This window comes from Lycium barbarum, chromosome 4 (genome assembly GCF_019175385.1).
Source record: "Lycium barbarum isolate Lr01 chromosome 4, ASM1917538v2, whole genome shotgun sequence".
NCBI lineage: Eukaryota > Viridiplantae > Streptophyta > Magnoliopsida > Solanales > Solanaceae > Lycium > Lycium barbarum.
This window is the reverse complement of record NC_083340.1, coordinates 6,750,295-6,770,016: the sequence shown is the minus strand read 5'-3', so window position 1 is coordinate 6,770,016 and position 19,722 is coordinate 6,750,295. Positions and strand designations below refer to the sequence as shown.

The 19,722-nt window shown below is 36.6% G+C and overlaps 1 protein-coding gene across 2 annotated transcripts; it reads left to right on the top strand.

Annotated features, from left to right (window-relative positions):
* The first annotated feature begins 1,548 nt into the window (after positions 1 to 1,548).
* Positions 1,549 to 17,531, top strand: LOC132635023 (kinesin-like protein KIN-UB). 2 transcript variants are annotated; one of them, XM_060351228.1, is made up of 19 exons: positions 1,549 to 1,854; positions 3,918 to 4,018; positions 4,101 to 4,223; positions 5,012 to 5,197; positions 5,330 to 5,551; positions 5,718 to 5,874; positions 6,554 to 6,703; positions 11,077 to 11,165; positions 11,416 to 11,619; positions 11,865 to 11,966; positions 13,033 to 13,167; positions 13,255 to 13,386; positions 14,478 to 14,616; positions 14,699 to 14,791; positions 15,607 to 15,732; positions 15,861 to 15,986; positions 16,454 to 16,597; positions 16,831 to 16,959; positions 17,045 to 17,531. In XM_060351228.1, exons 1-19 carry the CDS (start codon positions 1,671 to 1,673, stop codon positions 17,206 to 17,208), a joined length of 2,706 nt encoding a protein of 901 aa, XP_060207211.1. In that variant the 5' UTR covers positions 1,549 to 1,670; the 3' UTR covers positions 17,209 to 17,531. The 2 variants fall into 2 exon arrangements, with proteins under 2 accessions (XP_060207211.1, XP_060207212.1); XM_060351229.1 differs by having other exon boundaries at positions 1,595 to 1,721.
* The last annotated feature ends 2,191 nt before the right edge of the window (positions 17,532 to 19,722 follow it).

The following is a 19,722-nucleotide window of genomic DNA, read 5'->3' as shown; positions in this document are numbered from 1 at the left end:
GACTTCAGCCTCTCCTTCTCTACTACCGTAGCTGTCGGAAATAGCGAATTTGCCTTCTTTTCGGATATTGATAGAAAAACAGTCACACCAAAAGAAAGACGAAGGGGGAGCCTACGGAGCCGTATGAGGTGGAAGTCTCACGTACAGTTCTCTGAGAAGGGAGTGGCTACCTACTGGAGCTTCGATCAAGCACCACCGGTCAATTCCGCTTTGGGGCCACCCCTGACTCTACCATTATTATAGGGGTATGGGGTTCGAAGGTAATGCCAGGGCCTTTTCAGTACTGACGACTCTTGATGCCAAGAAGGAGACCAACTAGACGAGACAAGCCAGTTGAGTTTTACTCTTCAGTAAGAATGATAAAGCATTTCGCAAGCTTGAATCCCTATAAAAAGTCGCCAGTCAATGACTGAGCTGTGATTGCATAGGTGGTAGAGCAAGCTGGAGCGGAGGCAGCCTGTAACAAGGAAGACAAAAGTCTCCGCGAATCTCTTGTCTTCTGGTAAAGGGTCGGAATCAGTCCACAAATGACTTCCTTTTCTCTGGGGTACCTAAACTGAGGGTTGTACCTATTGAGTATCTAAACCAGTCCGAATTTGTACCACATAAATACTTTTTGCTGATGTGGCAAAAAAAGTAAAATGCACTCTCCTTGGACGTGTGAAGTACTCTTCAATACTAATTTTTTTTGTTGTTGGAAGCTTACCTCTTTTAAAATATGACTTAAAATTAAAAAAAAAAAAAAACCTGGACAGCCCAGCCCGTCAGTCACCTCCCCTCACCCCTCTTTGTGTTCTCCATCACTGCTTCTCTTCTTCAATTCTTTTTTTGTTCTTTTGTTTTTTGTTTCTTTTGATCTTTCTATAAAAATAATTTATGAATTAGATGTTTCTTTTGATCACCATTTTCTTTATTTTTTCTAAATCTGAAAAGCACCATAACCATCACCATCTTGTTCATCGAAAAAAATGGAGACTCACCACTGTTAGCACTCTTTTTTTTTATGAAGCGTGCATTTTTACCTTTCATTGATTAACTTATATTTAGCAAGAATTTTAAAAATTGAAGGACCATAATTTTAGTAGTGGTCTAGCGGTGGCCGTCACCGAATTCACGGTGAAGAAGTAAAAAGGGATCCTAAGTAGAGGAGAAAGAAAGGGATAAGAAAGGAGGGGTGGGTCTTGGAAAGACATTGGTGGACCTAAATAAAGGAAGAAAAGGGGAATAATTGTTGGTGGGGTGGGGGGACGGCGGTCGGGCGTGGTGGTGCGGCGGTCAGTGGTGGGGGAGCAGCGGTCGGAGATGAAAATGGGGGGTGTTGTATAATTTATTTTTTAATTATTTTGACGGACCCTGCCGCCACATGTTATGTTTTTATTTGACAAAATTGGCACGTCATGGAGAGTGTAATACACTCTCATAATTATTGTGAAAAAGATACCCAATGGGGATTGAATTCGAATTGATTTAGGTACCCAATAGAGGAAAATGCGGCACTTTTGCCTTTTTAAAAATACAAGAATTAAAGTTAAAGAAAAGAAAATAGGACATGACCCACCACCACAAACTCGAGGACCCCATCTCTCACACACTCCCACGACTTTTTGAACTCCTCCATTTCCATCAATTTCTTCATTCTCAGAAGCTGAAATTTTGGAAGGAATGCGAGAATGTCTTCTACAACTTACAGAAACGGAACCGTTCCTAAAGGAGCTATGAAGGTAGATAGACCTCTTTCTATGAATTCAAGCACCAAGTCTTCTTCTTCTTCTTCTTCTTTCAAATCAAAAACTTCTGGTCCTCGCCGTAAAAGCACTGGTTCCGTTGGCAATTCCGCTAAGGATGATACCTCTGGTCAGTCAAAACTCCAATTTTGCTTAATAGCTTTACTTTATTCTTTGAACTAGTCTTCTGTTTTTTAGCGGATTTGTTAGCTGCAGTAGCTGTTTCAAGGCAGGGTAAAAAGCGCTTAATTCCAAATGCGGCATCATTTTCTTAGTAACTTTACTTAATTTCGTGACAAAATTGAACTAGTTTTCTGCTTTTTAGCGGATAATGTAAGGCAACTAAGCGGTTGATTTGTTATTTGTAGTACTTGTTAATTGAGCTCTCATATCCTTAATAACTTTACTTAATTTCGTGAAAAAAATGATCTAGTTGTCTGCTTTTTAGCGGATAATGTAAGAGAAGTAAGCGGTTGATTTGTTATTTGTAGTACTTGTTAATTGAGCTCTCATATCCTTAATAACTTTACTTAATTTCGTGAAAAAAATGATCTACTTGTCTACTGTTTAGCGGATAATGTAAGAGAAGTAAGCGGTTGATTTATTAGTTACAGTAGTTGTTGAATGAGCTCTCATTTCGTTAAGAAATTTAACTAATTCTCGAAAAAATTTCTCTGCTTGATTTGTGGTTCTTTTTGCGTGGATACGTGAGAAAATCAAGTGCCTTTTTTTTTTTTTTGAGAAGGCAAGGTAAAAGCGCTTCATTGTTATTTGTGATAGTTTTGATTTAAGTTAGTTAGACACAGCTGGTTGATTTATCAGCAATTTTGTTATGAGTTTAAGCAATGGAAACATGTGTGCAAAGTTGAAGTAATATTAGTGTCCTTAAGGAATTAATTAATCTGGAAAAAAAAATTGCTCCTTTCTTTTTCTTTTAGAAGCATAATGCGGGATAACTAACAAAATTGCTTTGTTAGTTTTAATAGATTTGACCTAAGTTAGTTAGACGCAGCTGTTTGAATTTATTGTACAATTTATGATGAGTCTAAGCAATGGAAGCATGTGAAATTTTGAATTGCCAAGCTAAAGTAATATTAATCTCCTTAAAGATTTTAATTAATTTTGGAAAAAGTTGTTCTTTAATTTTTCCTTTTAGTGTTTTAGCTGATGATATAAGAACACTACGTGCTTGATTTGTTAGGTGTTAGTGTTTATTTTAGTTAGGTAAACGGAGCTGTTATATTTATGTGAATGCATAGGTAAAAGTAGCATTAATTTCCTTCAGGTTTTTAGTTAATTTTAACAGAAATTCCTCTTGCGTAAACTCATTGTTGTTGTTTGTTTTTTGTATAACGTAAGAAAACAAACACCTTGTTTTGTTAGTTGTAATAGTAATGAATTTTTCTCCAAATAGTAGTTATGATTTAAGTTAGTTACAATCAGCCGTCTGATTTAATGCTATCATTTATGATGAGGTCTAAGCAATGGCAAAATGTGACTGCGAAGCTAATTAACTATATTTTCGTTTCTGAAAAAAGGTAGAGTTGGTTACTGAACTAATTGTTGGAATACTGAATTATTTTGTTTGAACAGCTTGGAATCTCAGTAACAGATATTGGTTATATTCTGCATTAGCCAATTACGTGTTCAGGATTGTAATGTGTAGACAGGACATCGATAGCATTCAAATGAAGTGTTATTATTAATTTATTGATTTTCTATAGTAAAACTTCTAAGATCGTGTTTTCTTACTGTGTCAGTGTAAGTTCTCATTCTTGCGAATCAATCAACTACACCTCAATCCTAAAATTAATTAGGATACGAATCCTCTGTATCCCAGTTTAATTCAGGTAGCATTTAGAGGATGTATCAAAGTAAAACTATTTCTATGCTGCTGGCAATCTAGAGGAACCTTCCACTTTTGTCTTGCGAAACTTACATAGGCGGAGTTAAATCATACATTTTGACTAAAAATGATCATATTATTGGAATAATGCTTTAAAGTCATTTAAATGGGTTACTTGTTTAATTGAAGCTGAGCAGAGAAATATGTGTTGCATTATGCTTTAAAGTCTTTTAAGTGGGTTCCTTGTTGAACTGAAGCTGAGCGGAGAAATCTGTGTTGCATTATATATTACCAGAAGTCCTGAGAATATTAATCATGGAAGGTCTCATTTTGCTGCTTTGTAACAGTTTCAGGACGTGTTAGAGTTGCAGTAAGACTTCGGCCTCGAAATGCGGAGGAGATGGTGGCTGATGCTGATTTTGCTGATTGTGTGGAGTTGCAGCCTGAGGTACTCCAAGTAAACCTCTAACATTCTTGTTAAAGTAAAATGAGCATTGTTGATTTTAATTCATGTCTTTTGTCGTTTCCAGCTTAAAAGGCTTAAACTTCGAAGGAACAACTGGGATTCAGACACCTATGAATTCGCTGAAGTGCTAACGGAATTTGCTTCACAAAAGCGTGTTTATGAAGTAGTGGCCAAGCCTGTCGTTGAGGTTGCCTGCAAAATCCTACCTATTCTTGTTTAATACATAAATTATGAACGAACTGTTCATCTTCTGCACATGCTTGGTTTTACATTTTGAATGAACTAGAGGAAAACATGCTACTGACTAGCACTATCTGACTTGAATGCGGGGAAAGCTTACTTCAGAGCCATATATATTGTCTCACTTTGATGCAGATAGCAAGAGTTAAAATATGTATTTCCAAATTACCTAAATTATCAATGAATGGCTTAGATGCCTGTCCTATACAATTAACTCTTCAAGTTCTAAATCTATCGATTTGGCACTTTATCCCACAGAAAAGCATGTTTTGAAAGCCAAAGCTCCAATTTTCAGTTTTCCCAAGTGATTGCTGCCAAAGTGAGCAGCATTTAAAATACTTCTCGAAGCACCTATATGCCAAATGCAACAAACAATTTCCCTGAGTAGCTTTCTTCTAAAGCTTGCAAGACATTTATCTGGCGAGTAACAAAGTGCACCTCAGTAGAAGTTTTTCTGTTCTATCTTCTTTTCTTCTTGAAAATCAAGCATAAGATCCATCACCACATTTGTAATTGTTAAAATGTCTATTGAATTCAGTAATATTACTTTTGTAAATTCTAATCAATTCCTCGCTGGTTAAATTTGGAGTTTTACATGGTTATATAATCACTTCCGCGTGTGTAATAAGGGGCCATTTTGTTCTTACACTGATCTAGTTTCATATGGTTGTATTCTTTCTTTATCTCTTCCGATAAGTGGCTCAAGCTTGCCTTGAATTTTTTTTCTCCTTGCAGAGTGTCCTGGATGGTTATAATGGAACAGTCATGGCATACGGGCAGACTGGCACAGGAAAAACTTACACTCTTGGACGACTTGGAGAAGAGGACACTGCTGATCGAGGGATAATGGTTCGTGCAATGGAAGATATTCTTGCCGAAATAACACCAGAGAAAGATTCTGTCTCTGTCTCTTATTTTCAGGTTTTCTTCCTTCTACAGAAATTTTTAATTACTTTTGTTATCATACCTGATAATAGCTGTGTCACGTTTCATTTGCCTCATTGGTTGTTTCATGCTTGTTTCTGACTCCAAGGTGGTTACCTGTCAATGCAGCTTTATATGGAGAGTATTCAGGATCTCCTAGACCCAGTGAACGACAACATAGCAATCGTTGAAGATCCCAAAACGGGAGATGTTTCGTTACCTGGGGCTACTACAGTGGATATCAGAGATCAGAAGAGTTTCCTTGAACTCCTTCGCGTGGGTGAAGCTCATCGTTTTGCTGCTAACACTAAATTAAACACAGAATCTTCACGCAGCCATGCTATGCTGATGGTTAGAAGATTCTCTCTTGTGGATTATGCAGTTTTTATTTTTATTTTTAGGTTGTGAAATTACTGAAAGTATCTTGACCACTGTTCTTGAGCCTCTTTCCAGTTATGCCAATGGACAGGGAGACGTCAACAAAATTCAATGTCACAGAACTTTGTTTCTGTTGCAGGTACATGTCGAAAGGTCTGTCAAGGGAAGAGATTCTGCTATTTCATCTGAAAACGGGAGTACTTCTCACACAGCTAAAGCATTCAAGCCACCTGTTGTGAGGAAAAGCAAACTAGTTGTTGTGGATCTTGCTGGTTCAGAGCGCATAGACAAATCTGGTATGCTATCAGAGTTTCTGGGCAGATGTACCTTCTGTAGCTTTTATTGTGTATCCACAACTGGAGTATTTTCTTTCTGCTTACAGAGAACTTTGTTTTTGTTAATAGTTTTATATAATTATTCATATCAAGTTTAGACCCTTGTGGTCCGGCCCTTCGCGGGACCTCACGCATAGCGAGAGCTCAGTGCACTGGGCTGCCCTTTATTCATATCATGTTTGAATGACAGTTAAAACAATTATGTTACTTGACACAACTGATGCTAAGTATTCCAAAGAGTTAAGTGAGTTAATACATTGGGGAGACTTCAATATGTGTTTCCCTTCCCTACCCTTTACACTCGCGTCACTTAATTTGAATATGCATGTGAGTCTATTCACCCTTTAACCCTCTTTTGCGGCGTCTGGTGGATTCCAACTAGGAAGTGTTCTGTTTTCCTCGAAATAAAAGTTGAAATGGTCTTTTGACATTTATGATGCAAGAATGTGTCTACACTTTGGAACTGATTACTGCAGGCAAAACTCTGACCTATTTTTTGGGTTTCCCAGGCTTGTGGGGTGGGCTTATCTAAAGGCACCATGTTGATGTTCCTAATGTTTCTTTGAAGCAAGTAGTTGAGATTTAAAACAGGATAAAGTTAAACCAACATTTGTTCTTTGTTCTGTGCCGTATTTGACAGGAAGTGAAGCACATACGCTGGAGGAAGCTAAGTCCATTAATCTCTCCTTGAGTGCACTAGGAAAATGTATTAATGCGCTAGCAGAGAACAGTGCTCATGTTCCAGTTCGTGACTCAAAGCTCACAAGGTTGCTTCGAGATTCATTTGGAGGTAAGGTACTTAATATAAATATTTTGAAGCTCATCTGGGTTAAGGGAACATAACTTAACTTGGTCGAAAATCTTAACCACCACACTTGAAAGCCAAGAAACATCATTAGGTATATTAAATTGTGAGAGTCATGCACTTCTCTGTTAATTGTAGTTCTTGGAGTTACTACGAGGTCTATAATGAAATTAAGTCTACAATGATCAAATCCCTATTTATACTTGAGCGTTTTTAGAGCACTTTTCATGTGAATATTCTTGCATTTCATTAAATTATCTTTAACTGCATGTAGATTCCTTTAGTATGATTCCACGCTACTTGATTTTAACGCAGTTATCAACAACCAAATGAACAAAGAAAGAAACAGAAGAATAATATACTTTTCCTTAGCTTTACCAAGAGATCTGTTAAAAAAAGAAGAAGCTTGCATTCACCTTTTTAGCAACTGAATTTGATGCACTTTTGGTTATTAAAAAAACGGAGAAGGGTAAAAAATGCCCCTGTACTCAGGGGTGGATCTAGGTGTCTGCTCTGAAGGTTTCTCATTAGATCTACATCAACGTTACTCCACGGATAATTTCATAAATGAATGTTTTGGAGAACTCTCAGCTTTATGAAATCAACTGTGACTATGAAATAATCCAGTTGCAATTTGACGAATCAACAACCTAAAGAAATTCTAGTGAGTATGCTCCAGCATTTAAAGTTATTATTTCTTGTTACGAATATGGTAAGTTGGTACGAAATTTCGACATTTCAATTTTAAATTTTTGGCTAAAAGCAATTTAAATTCGTTCAATTTTGGGAACAGCACCTCTCGTGCTTTAGAATCAATGGAAAAGGGCAGAAAATGCCCCTGTTCTAATGGGAATTGGGTTCAATGTGCCCATCATTTTTTTAATAGGAATTGGGTCATGGGGGCCGTTGGGTTGGGGCGAAGGGAAAAGATCCGGTGAGGTGGGTTTTAATTTCGACCAATAGGAAGGCGCCACATAATAAATAACAAAAATAAAAAATAAAAAAGAGAGGGCTGTTAGTTTTAAGGGCATAAGTGAGCCAAAATAGGTGGAGGGAGGGTATTTTTTGAAAACTAGGTGGATGAAGGGTATTTTTAGAACTTTTCTAATAGTACAGGGGCATTTTTGGCCCTTTTCCGTTGAAAAAAAAAAAGCAAAAATAATCCGCACTATGTTAACAGAATCACAGGAATCCAATAATGATTCGAGTAATTCAATAGCTAGAACAGGAATTCAATGGAAGAATTCGAGTGAATAGCTCAATTTGATGGAAAAGATAGAAATGAGAGAGAAAGTAGAGTTCTTGTATTAAGAATCAAAGTAATATCAAGGAATGATTACAATTGTGGAATCTTGAACTACTTATAGCTAATTCTACAAAACAGCTCATAACCAACTCTAACCAACTTTCCCGCCAATGAACTATTAGAAATATTTCTAACTAACTCAACTAATTAATGGACTAACTAATTGCTGATGTGGACAGTAAACCTCTGAACTGTTTCTACAGCTTCTAATATCATGTATCAGTACTCCCTTCCTCAAAAGATCCTTGTCCTCAAAGATCAAAACCAGGAAATGTGGTCTGCAAAACTGTACTGTATTCACAAGTAGCAGCATCAGCTGGGAAATCCACAATTTAACCAAAGCCAAAATGGAGGGATTTTCAGAGGTTATATCATCAATCTTATCTTCATAAACTGCTGCCACAATTTTGTAAATGCTTCCCGAAGTAATTGCTATGTCAATTCTATAACCAAGGATGTCATAGTTTCCAGTAACATCAAAATTCACCATTGGCTTAACTGACTTGATGTTAAACTCATGGTTAGCAATCAATAAACCTCCAATGTTGATATTATTTTGTTTCTCGGTTTCAACTTCAAATGCTTTACACTCATCTAACTCTAGTTCCTCTAGCTTTTCTTCCATCAATTTAAACTTGCTGTTAAACCCATGGTTAGTAATCAAGATACCTTCAATGTAGCAGATTTTAATGCAGACAACACTAAGCTTCCCTTCTGAAGTAGCAGGACTGTTTAGCTCATCAGAGAGAGCTACTAAAGGCCTTTTAATCTCCATAACATGTTGTTCATCATGTTCCATTTCCTTGCTTTCATCTACAACCATTTCTATGTGAATTTTTCCATCAAGTGGTTTAACTTCAAATGCTTCACACTCATCTAACTTCAGTTTCTCTAGCTTTTCTTTGATCACAATAAAGGAATGCTCATCATCCAGAATGCTATTCAATTCAGGCACGCCCATACCATCAATCCACGGTTCTGCAATTAGTTTTGGTATTTCTTCTATTGTTAGGAAGATTGATTTTCTAATCTCTTCACATGAGCCGGTCTTCTTATCACTCTCCAAGTTTAACCATAAATTGTAGGAAGCCGTGATCTTGGAAAGAATTGTATCAGGTCCAACTTTCCATGAGAGCACTTCTTTCCAAGACAATCTTGAATAAACATCACAAATTTGCTGTTAATTGTGTTTTTCACCCCCTGAAACCTAATTCGTTCATATTTATCCAAAATCATAATCTCATATTCCAACATGAAATCATTACAAGAATTCACATCAAAATAACCAGCCAAAATAGGGTACCAAGAAGCCAAAGGTACATGATCAAAATTCATATTATTTCTTGACATTCCATTTCTCTCAGGCAATTGATCGAACATGTAAGGAGCAGCTATTTCTCTTCCAAATTTAGAATATTCATCAAGAACAAGAAGATTAAAATCTACCTCATGATCTTCTAGAAATCGAGAAGGAGAGAATTGGGAATGCATAAGGAGTTCGACTGTTCCAACTTCTATATTCTTCTTGTTTCTTGTTTTTACTAACTTGTCTTCATCAGAATGAACTTCTTCACTGTTTAAAGAAGTTGTAAGAACTTTGTTACCATTTTCTATAGAAAGAAGATCGAAAACCAAGCCTCCAAATTCCCCTATATTACTGTCATCTTCCGCCGAAAGTGCATCAAGAGACCTATCTGCAAAAGCATCTATATCACCTTCATTTTCCCTAAAAAGTGTGGCTAGACACATGTCTTCAAGAAGTTCAGATTCTGTATCCAGAGAAGATATTTCAGTATATTCATCAAATTGTGGCTGAGATTGTTCCTCTGGTTGCTGCTTCAGAATCCATGTATCCAACAATTTCAGTGCACTTTCCAAGCCTTCTTCAATATCTTGGAGCTTAACTTCAATGTTTACGAAATGATTTTCAAGTGTTGACATTCTTCTACAGTCCAAGAACCGCAAGGCTCTGATACCAATGTTAACAGAATCACAGGAATCCAATAATGATTCGAGTAATTCAATAGCTAGAACAGGAATTCAATGGAAGAATTCGAGTGAATAGCTCAATTTGATGGAAAAGATAGAAATGAGAGAGAAAGTAGAGTTCCTGTATTAAGAATCAAAGTAATATCAAGGAATGATTACAATTGTGGAATCTTGAACTACTTATAGCTAATTCTACAAAACAGCTCATAACCAACTCTAACCAACTTTCCCGCCAATGAACTATTAGAAATATTTCTAACTAACTCACCTAATTAATGGACTAACTAATTGCTGATGTGGACAGTAAACCTCTGAACTGTTTCTACAGCTTCTAATATCATGTATCACACTATTTCAAGTCCAAGTTACATGGAAACATCCTAATATGCAGGGTTACATAACATGCATCGTTTTTCAGAGGTATGGAAAATCACCTGTGAAGTCCTTAAACAATTTGGATTAAATTATGAATTATCTACAATATCTAACATATAATCATTCTTTGGTTACAAAAAAGGTGATTCTTAATGTAAACTAGGACATTCAATTTGGGGATGACAGCAAAAAATTCAGACTTAGGCCTAGGATGGTCGTATTGTTCCTCTAACTATGTCCTTATTGAAGACATTATGATTTTTTCTCTGACTTGGTTGACTCAATTTAAGTTCACGGTCAAAATAAAGTGCATTAATTACTGAAAGATTTCACATCCTTTAAGACCAAGAGTTTTATATAGTTTCTGCCAGATACTACAATGAATTACTGAGTTGGCAATGTTTTGATCCAATATATCTTTTTGGGCCAAAAGATCGATATCCTACACGATATGCTTTCATTTGGAGTGTAGTTCCTGCTATAGAGCTAGACTGCTTAAACTTACACTGAACATGAATCTTATGAAAGTAGTCTGCTGTGCATGTCATCGGTTCAGTACTGTTCCTCATTGGGCTCTATTTTGTTGTGGTATCCTACTTGACCAGTTATCATCTGAGATGCTAACTACTTAAAAAGAACATTGTCATGGGACATTAAGAAAGGTCATCGCATTGTTGAATACTCACAGGTACTGCAAGAACTTCATTGGTTATCACGATAGGTCCATCTCCACGGCATCGAGGAGAGACGGCAAGCACCATAATGTTTGGACAGCGGGTAATCCTCACCTCTATTTCTTCTCCCATAGGAATGTGAATTTATGATATGACTACTAGTCCTTTGTATTGATACTTTAGGCAGCATGGGCTGGCTAAACTCAGTTGTGATCTATCCTCTGAGTTTCTCTTTGAATTATCATGCGAGTAGAACTTATGCACAGGGATAAGAGGGTTTTAGCTAACTTCTCTTGCCTTTTTCTGCTTTTCATCCAAACTAGGAGTTGGAGTAAATTATTTGTATCTTACAGGCTATGAAGGTGGAGAATATGTTGAAAATTAAGGAAGAGTTCGACTACAAAAGTTTGTCCAGAAGGCTTGAAATACAGCTAGACAAACAAATTGCAGAACATGAAAGGCAGCAGAAGGGATTTAAGGATGAGATTGAGAGGATTGCCCAAGAAGCTCAGATTCGAATTGCTGAGGCCGAAAAAGGTTATGCAGAGGCATTGGAGGTACGTACATGCTTCATAAATTTTGCACCAATATCCAATTCTTATATAACATTCTCTTTCATGTTCAATTCGTTTTCACTTTAAGTTAAGTTATGCATCATCTATTTCTTCCCACCCTAATTTTCCATGATCGTCTTTTTGTTTGATTTGTGTAATTTTGCATTACCAGATTATATGCCATGACCAGTATTTTCACTGTCATTGTCTTTCTTCTCTTTTTGTTCCCTTTCTTCCATCATCTTCAGAGGGACAGGTTGGAGTACCAGAAAGATTATATGGACGCAGTAAGCGAGCTAGAGGAGCAATGGGCAGCAAATAAACAAAAGCATGAAAATGATAAAGCCAAGGTTAGTTCAGAAGATATACCAGAAAGATTATATGGACGCAGTAAGCGAGCTATTAAATCCTTTTTTCTTTATTCAATATTCTTGGGCACTGAGGATGAATCTTTTAGTCATTGATTGTAGATCTCTTATTGGACGCCCTCTTTCCTGAATTAGCATCCACCTTCCTGTTCAGCTGCTTCAACACAATGTTTGGTTTCACTAAAAGAATCTCTGTCCCAAAAATCTCATAAAATAAGATTATAGGATTGGTATTACTTCCTTTAACAGCAAATCTTTTTTTTTTTTTTCCTTTTCTTATGCTATAAGCACCAGAAAGTAACTAGTACATCTGTATATACTACTCTTATAAGATACATTATCCTTTAGCATTTATTAATCACTAGTACAACTTTGATGTTCAATTGGGACCAGGGAAGTAAAAACCAGATAAAAAATTGCTATAACTGAAATGCCTTTTAGCATATATGCATATATAAGCAGAAGTTCTCAATGATCCGAGTTCATGTGGCTAATGAAGGTAAAAGCCAATTCACATATTATGCTTATAAGTAGATGTTCTCAGTGGTCCAAAGAATTCATGTGGGTAACGAAGGTCAATGTGTATTATGCTACAAGGATATGTAATTGGCTCTAGCCTCTAGTACTGCTGTTATAGAATGTGGTATATTGAATGTGTTTTAGGTTAGTCTTGAAAAGCGATGTTAGTGCTACTAGGAGAAGAATGAAGTTAAGGTCAATTTCTATTCTGAAAGATTATGTGGTAGTATTGTTTTTCCGAGGGTAAGTGTCCCGTTGAAATTGTCCTCAAGCACGGGTTGTTATAATTATGATCTCATAAGTCTCTTCCTTGCAGTTCATGTGTGTAATAGACATTCTTTTCTTCTCTTTGAACTTCTACATACACCTAAGCAACTGTCTGTGATTCGACATGCTCCTCCGAACCTTTGGAATGTTCCTGCAACTTTGCTGAATAGTAACAGTGAAATAGCTTTCCTCTCATGTTCCAATTTCTGGTTCTATGAGGAATATAACTCTGCTTTTGCTGTTTATTTTTCTCATTTGGCAGTCGTCAATGCTCTCCGCTTCTATGGAAGTTTCTGAGCTTAAGAAGTTGTTTGAAAATGAAACTATTTCACGGAAAGCTGCAGAAGAGGAAATTGACAATCTTAAAAATCAACTAGCACAATGGAAAAGGTCAGAGGTAATGATTTGTCTGAAATGTCTTTTGATCGTTGTATATATATCAATTGCAGTTTGTAAATTGCTGATGATGTTTATGATGTCATAGGCTGCTGCAAATTCTGAGATTTTAAAGCTGCGGAAAATGCTAGAAGATGAAGAACGTCAGAAAGCAAAGCTTGAAGAAGAAATTACAGTACTACAAAGCCATCTGTTGCAAATAAGTTTTGAAGCTGATGAGGTAAAACAATATCCATCTTCAAATTAGCTGACTTAGTATTGTTGGAGAAATCTTTGGACTGTTCTATTTCTTATATTTTAATTAAATAAAACTGACAAACTTATTATAGTCTTTCAACCTATGCTGCGTGGACTCTTCACTTTCAATGCCGCACCCTTCTCGGATTCTCCAAAAATACACTACTTTTGGAGAATCCGACACGCACCCGTTGACATTTTTGAAGAGTCCAAGCAACATAGCTTTCAAAAACAACATACCCTGTGTAATCCCACAAAGTGGGGAAGTCTTTCATAATGTATATTTAAAATCTCAGATCTGTTTAGTGAAAAAGTGACTCTTTATATGTCCTTCCTCGTAATTCCATACATCACTTTTTAGAAAAATTGGCGAAAATTGTTTCTCTAATATTAAGAAAATTATGCTTCTCAAGCGGTCTGGCTAAACACAAATTGTACTCTCCCAAAGTATTCTGTGTCAATCTATTTTGACAAGTGCTTCTCAAAATAAGCAGATGTTGCCATTGCGAATTTGGCTAACTGGCTGTTAGTTGTGGGAACCATCTTGTGACTTGGTTGAAGGGAAATTACAGAATTGAAATACTTATTTAATGTTAAGGGTTCCTATGTAATCTCTTTACTGCTGTGGACTGTGGTCCTGTGGAAACCAGTTCCCATTATTGTGCAACTTGGTCTGTGAGAAGTGCTTGAGGGCTTTATGCTTTTTCTTTTTTCCATTTGCCTCTTCTACACTAGCATATAAAGAACTTTTGAATCATTTTTTTGGGTAAATCAAAATTGGTCAAATGGGTTTATCCCTGAGATTATTGATTAGTGTACCAGCTATATACATCTTATACATGAGTTAGTTCTGTTGAAGAGTAGAAACTGAAATTTATGTTGTAGCTTACAGAAGCATGCCTCTTTTGAAAAGTAAGCTTTTCAAGTACCTGTAAACCTGCAAATTCAAGGTGTGGACATGTGTCGCTATATGCACTGCAGAATATTTTCATGTCATATAAACATGATTGCTGATTAAATGAGCTTTCTTGTGAGTTAACTTCACTTAAATTAAAGACTGTATTCTTTACTTAGACAAGGAGGAATCTTGATAGAGGAGAGACTGTAAAGCTGCCAGGCACTCTAGATTCTCCAATTCCTCCATTTATGCAACAGCACCTTGGAGATTCAGAAGATGGAGAGAAGGCTTCGATGGCAAAACTCTTTGAACAAGGTGAGAGATGGACTTTATCCTAGGAGTTGTTATCTATTCTAACTCTTCTACTCCCTAACACAACTTACACTGCTTTCACCAGTGGGTCTCCAAAAGATATTGTCATTACTTGAATCAGAAGATGCCGATGTGCAGATTCATGCAGTGAAAGTTGTCGCAAACCTGGCGGCCGAAGGTAGTGCTATGCTATTTCATTTTCAATGTTACATCTTTAGTTCATGTCTCTTGCTACTTGTAATCTGTAGTCTGTTGGGCAAAGATGCAATCTGCTTGATTGAGATGTGTATACCCTATCAAGCGTAGCTATACCTCATTAGTTTTCTAATTGTAAGTGGGATGTGGTTAAAAGTCATATGAATGATAGCTTGTCAACTTTGTTTACACGAGTCTAGTAATAGATATGCAAGTATCTCATTTTACCGGATAAAACACGTGAAACTGTTTTACATTATCTAAAATATAGTACTCCCTTGTTCTGAAATTCAGAGTCTATCTTCCGTTTTTTTAGCTCTCTCTTAAACAGTCACAGTCCTAAGAAAGAATGTTACATTTACCATACTACTCAAACTCCAATTATTTATTTATTTAACGCCTCACCGTTCAAAGTGGGAGGGATTAATCCTTATTTCTTGCTGTAAAGCGCCTCAATTTAAAAAGTTCACTCAATTCAATCCATTAAGACCCTTCATCATAGACCTTACAAAGAGTAGCACACTGCTACCTAATGTACGAACATAATAGAGAAAGTTAAAAACAAGCAGAAATTGTGTTACAGGAAGTGGTTGAAAATTGAGAAATGCAAAAGAGGTAGTATCAAGCTATGTTGCTCGGACTCTCAAAAAATGTTGCTGCACCCGTGTCTGATTTTCCAAAAATGCACTATTTTTGGAGGATCTAACACACACCCGTCGATATTTTTGAAGAGTCCAAGCTACATAGGTATTAAGTCCATGAATGGTGATGACTTTTTCTTTATTCCATCTATTTCAGAGGCAAACCAGGAGAGAATTGTAAAATCTGGTGGTCTAAAGTCTCTGTTAACTCTTCTTAGAAGGTCCAATGATGAGACAATTCACAGAGTTGCGGCTGGTGCAATTGCAAATCTTGCTATGAATGGTGAGCTTTGCATGACCTCACAGATTAATGAATGTTATGAGTCAGTATTTAATGTATACTGTTAATGTCCTTTTATTCATACTCAAGTCACTCTCTACTAAGTGATGTCATTCTTTCAAATGGAACAGAGACAAATCAGGAGCTTATCATGTCTCATGGAGGCGTCAGTTTGTTATCAGTCACAGCAGCCAGAGCTGAAGATCCTCAAACCCTTCGCATGGTGGCCGGGGCAATTGCTAACCTCTGTGGAAATGGTATTATTTTGTTACCTTAAAAAGTGAATATTCTAAGTTAAAATTTCTTAGTTTTCAAGCAATTGAGGAAGATAACTGAAAATTAAGATCAACATTTATGGTGATATTCTTCTTTCTAATATCAACTTCTAACTGTTTCATTTGATGTGGATATGTAATGATAAGAGCACTAGTTTCTCCCTCATAATAGTGAAATTTCACCATTTTAAATTTGTTTAATATGATACCTCACCCGAACTGTTCCTCTCCCCCCTACCCCTACCCCTCAACTAAAATGAAAAATGAAAGAAAGGACTAACAGTAAAACAAGAAAAAAGATGAATCAATAAGAAAAAGGAAATAAACATTGCTCCATGAGAAAATCTTTTACAAAACATCCTTAAATCATACTCTTGCTCTTGAATCTAGTCATGGCTAATTGGATCCTTCTGTTGCTCACATCTAAAGGGTCTTTTAACCTTTCACAGAAAAGTTGCAACCAAAGCTACGAGGTGAAGGTGGTGTTAAGGCATTACTAGGAATGGTCAAATGCCGGCATCCTGATGTTCTGGCTCAAGTTGCTCGTGGAATTGCTAATTTTGCAAAATGTGAATCAAGAGCATACACTCAAGGTTAGTGGTACACACGCCTGCTTTCTCTCTGCCCCTCTGTCTCTCCTCTCTCACTTCCTGCACCCCCAACCAAACTCCAGAAAAGATTTCTCTGTGCTGCTAGCAATATTATAATCAGTATCGTACTTGCACTAGTCTCCACATATACCTGGCTCGTGTATTGCATCTTCTGGTGAGAAGAGAAGTCTCACTACTTTAGTTTCCTGGCACTGCCAATGTTCTTACTGTGACAGGAAGCAAGACAGGGAAGTCTCTCCTTATTGAAGACGGAACCCTTCCATGGATTGTACAGAATGCTAATAATGAAGCCTCGCCTATAAGGCGTCATATTGAGCTGGCACTCTGCCATTTAGCACAGCATGGTAAATAATGGTTCTATTTAGCTTTTCCATTTTGCTTGAAACTGTGGATAGCTGTGTCATGAATGCTTAAAGCTGCTAATTGCAGAAGTAAATGCAAAGGATATGATCAAGGGAGGTGCCTTGTGGGAGCTCGTTCGTATATCCAGAGATTGTTCACGAGACGATATAAGGACTCTTGCATATCGCACACTAACCTCCAGCCCGAGTTTCCAGGCGGAGTTGAAACGCCTGAGGATAGATTACGGTTGAACATTTGTGTGTGTTATTGAGACAATATGGTTTTAGATATGGAGATATAGTTATTAACATAGGTAGCTGATTCTTTCCACAGAAACAATTGTTTTGTCTTCAAGAGGTGACACTGGTTTTTAATCCTCTTAAACTCCCGTTGATGCAGTGCCATTTAGGGTAACAAGTTTGCAACTAACAGAATCAATTGATCTTGTAAATGTGCTTGAGTTAGGAGCTAGGTATCACCTGAGCAAGACCACTATGTAAAGCTTTTGATTTGTTTATTCATATATCAATTGAAGCTTGCAACATGTCACTTAATGTTGCATTCTTGAAAATAAGTTATGTTATTGCCTTATTGGTTTTAGTCTTTAGATACTACGACTCTCCAATGCGTATCTGCTGCATTTCAATGAAAATATGTTTTGGAATTTCTGTTGTGAAAAGAACGTGGCGTTGGAGGATTAATAGTTAAGTTGTGGCAAGTATGCCTTACATTGTGTATTTTACCAATGTAAGCCCAATTGCAAGTAAGGATTCAGTATGAGAATAAAATTCATAGCCAATTTGAGTGCATGTTTGATTTGGTTTACATTATAGTAGTGGGAATGGCTTTGATTCACCGAGGACAAATACTGCATCTTTTTTTTTTCTTCTTATTATCATATTAGTCATGATGGGACAATTTGTTTACGTAGTCAATTATGTGAATTATGCACTTGGTTTCCACTAAAAAAACATTTGTGTTAATTGATTGAGGTGTAATGTTCGTCCACATTATTAATTGTTATGCTAAGGAAGTTGTCTTTTGTATTTATCAAGGGCGGCGTTCATAGTCGCCGCAGCACAATTGGTCGATCTCGAACACGGTTGCGTATTTGTGTTATCAACGTTCTAATCCTCTTAAGCAGATATTTTATAAGTTTATCTTCGTTAATTCTTTCTTTATACTTGTAAGTTATTGATTTTGTTGTTTTGCATTTGACCGTTCTGTTTGGAGGTAGTGTTTGTCATAGCTCCCTATTTAGCAAAAGAGTTGTATGCACTGCTCAAGACCTCATTTCTCCTTGCCTTTGTCACTGATTCCAGGAGAAGACTTATAATGAAATTTGAATCTTGCATCATTTGGATATAAAATAAAACTAATAGAAATTAGCGTTGGATAAATTTTGTAGATAAATAGCAAAATTTGTGGCTAATCCTACTTAGCAATCGATTAGCGTTAAAGTATTATAAAATTCTGTTAGGTATGAGCGGTTTAACACATATAAGCGACGAAATTCGTAGATAATTTCAGTTTCTTTTGTAGGCGTTGAGCAAAAGCCAATATCTCGGGGTTCGATATTCATTCCAACTAAAAGGAGCGAGTATTTATCAAATTTTAAATTTTTGGTAAAATTTTAAATATTTGATTTTAGTGAAGCCAAAAAAGTTGAATGCCCGAACGATTACTTCACCAAATAAGATAAAGCGAAAAAAAGGACATATAACAACTGCATGAAAGTTGTTGCGCCTTAGCACGTCTATTTTCTTCTAGACATACGGTTATAACTTCAATCCCGTTATATTATAGCAGCAGGTGCTTAATGAGAGAGCTGGGACATCCAGTGCTAAGGCATAGCTACCGGAGCAGAACAAGGTGGCAGATATTTTGACCAAGGAAGGTGGGAAGCACCAGCTTTTTCATAGGGCAAAAATCTTAGCAGTTCCTCCTATGTTTGTGAACAGTGTGTTTTGGGCAGACATGTTAGGAACTGCCTATGAAAGAAATGTTTTGCTATGTAATGTGCAACTCCGAACAACTCAATGGCTCAAACGCCATAAACTCTAATGTAGTTTTGTAGATATATGTTAATATATCAGCTAGTTTACCGAAAAAAAAAAAAAAAGCGCTTTGATCCAAAGAGGAGAGCCAATTGATTGAGAAACAATATCCACAAGCATGACAGAGAATGCAAGTTGCACGCACAACTTGCCTCCAACACTTTGAAGACCAACCAATGCTATTTCGTGATGCAAATTGCCTTTGGACTTGTTTGCTTCTTGAATAGCTATCGACAGCTCATTTATAGACCTTACCTGATGCAACACTAGAATCATATTTTAATTTTCTTTAGCACGTTGACTCTCAATTAGTTAGGACTCCAAATTATTTCAGCAGGTTCATCCCCTTCCACTAGCTCACTTCCTATCTTTCTTTTCTCATTTTTATTTTTGAAAAAAGCATAAATCCATATTTCTGTAAAATATATATACCACATTAAGTTCAAACCTATGGCACAAAGTAATAATGAGTCAGCTATTAAAATTTTAGATATGTTTTCCGATTCAATAGAACGAGAATATTTTAGTATACTGAGTGTCTGAATTTTATTTTAAGGGGTGTACTCTTTTAAGCTATCGTTGATAAAGTCCTCAAGATTGAAATTATAAAGATGGACCATTAGACTACTATACCAACTACCAAGGCAATTGTGTCTATCCTTCCCCACCAAAAAGTACTCACATTTCTTGTAAATTTAGCTGACAAAA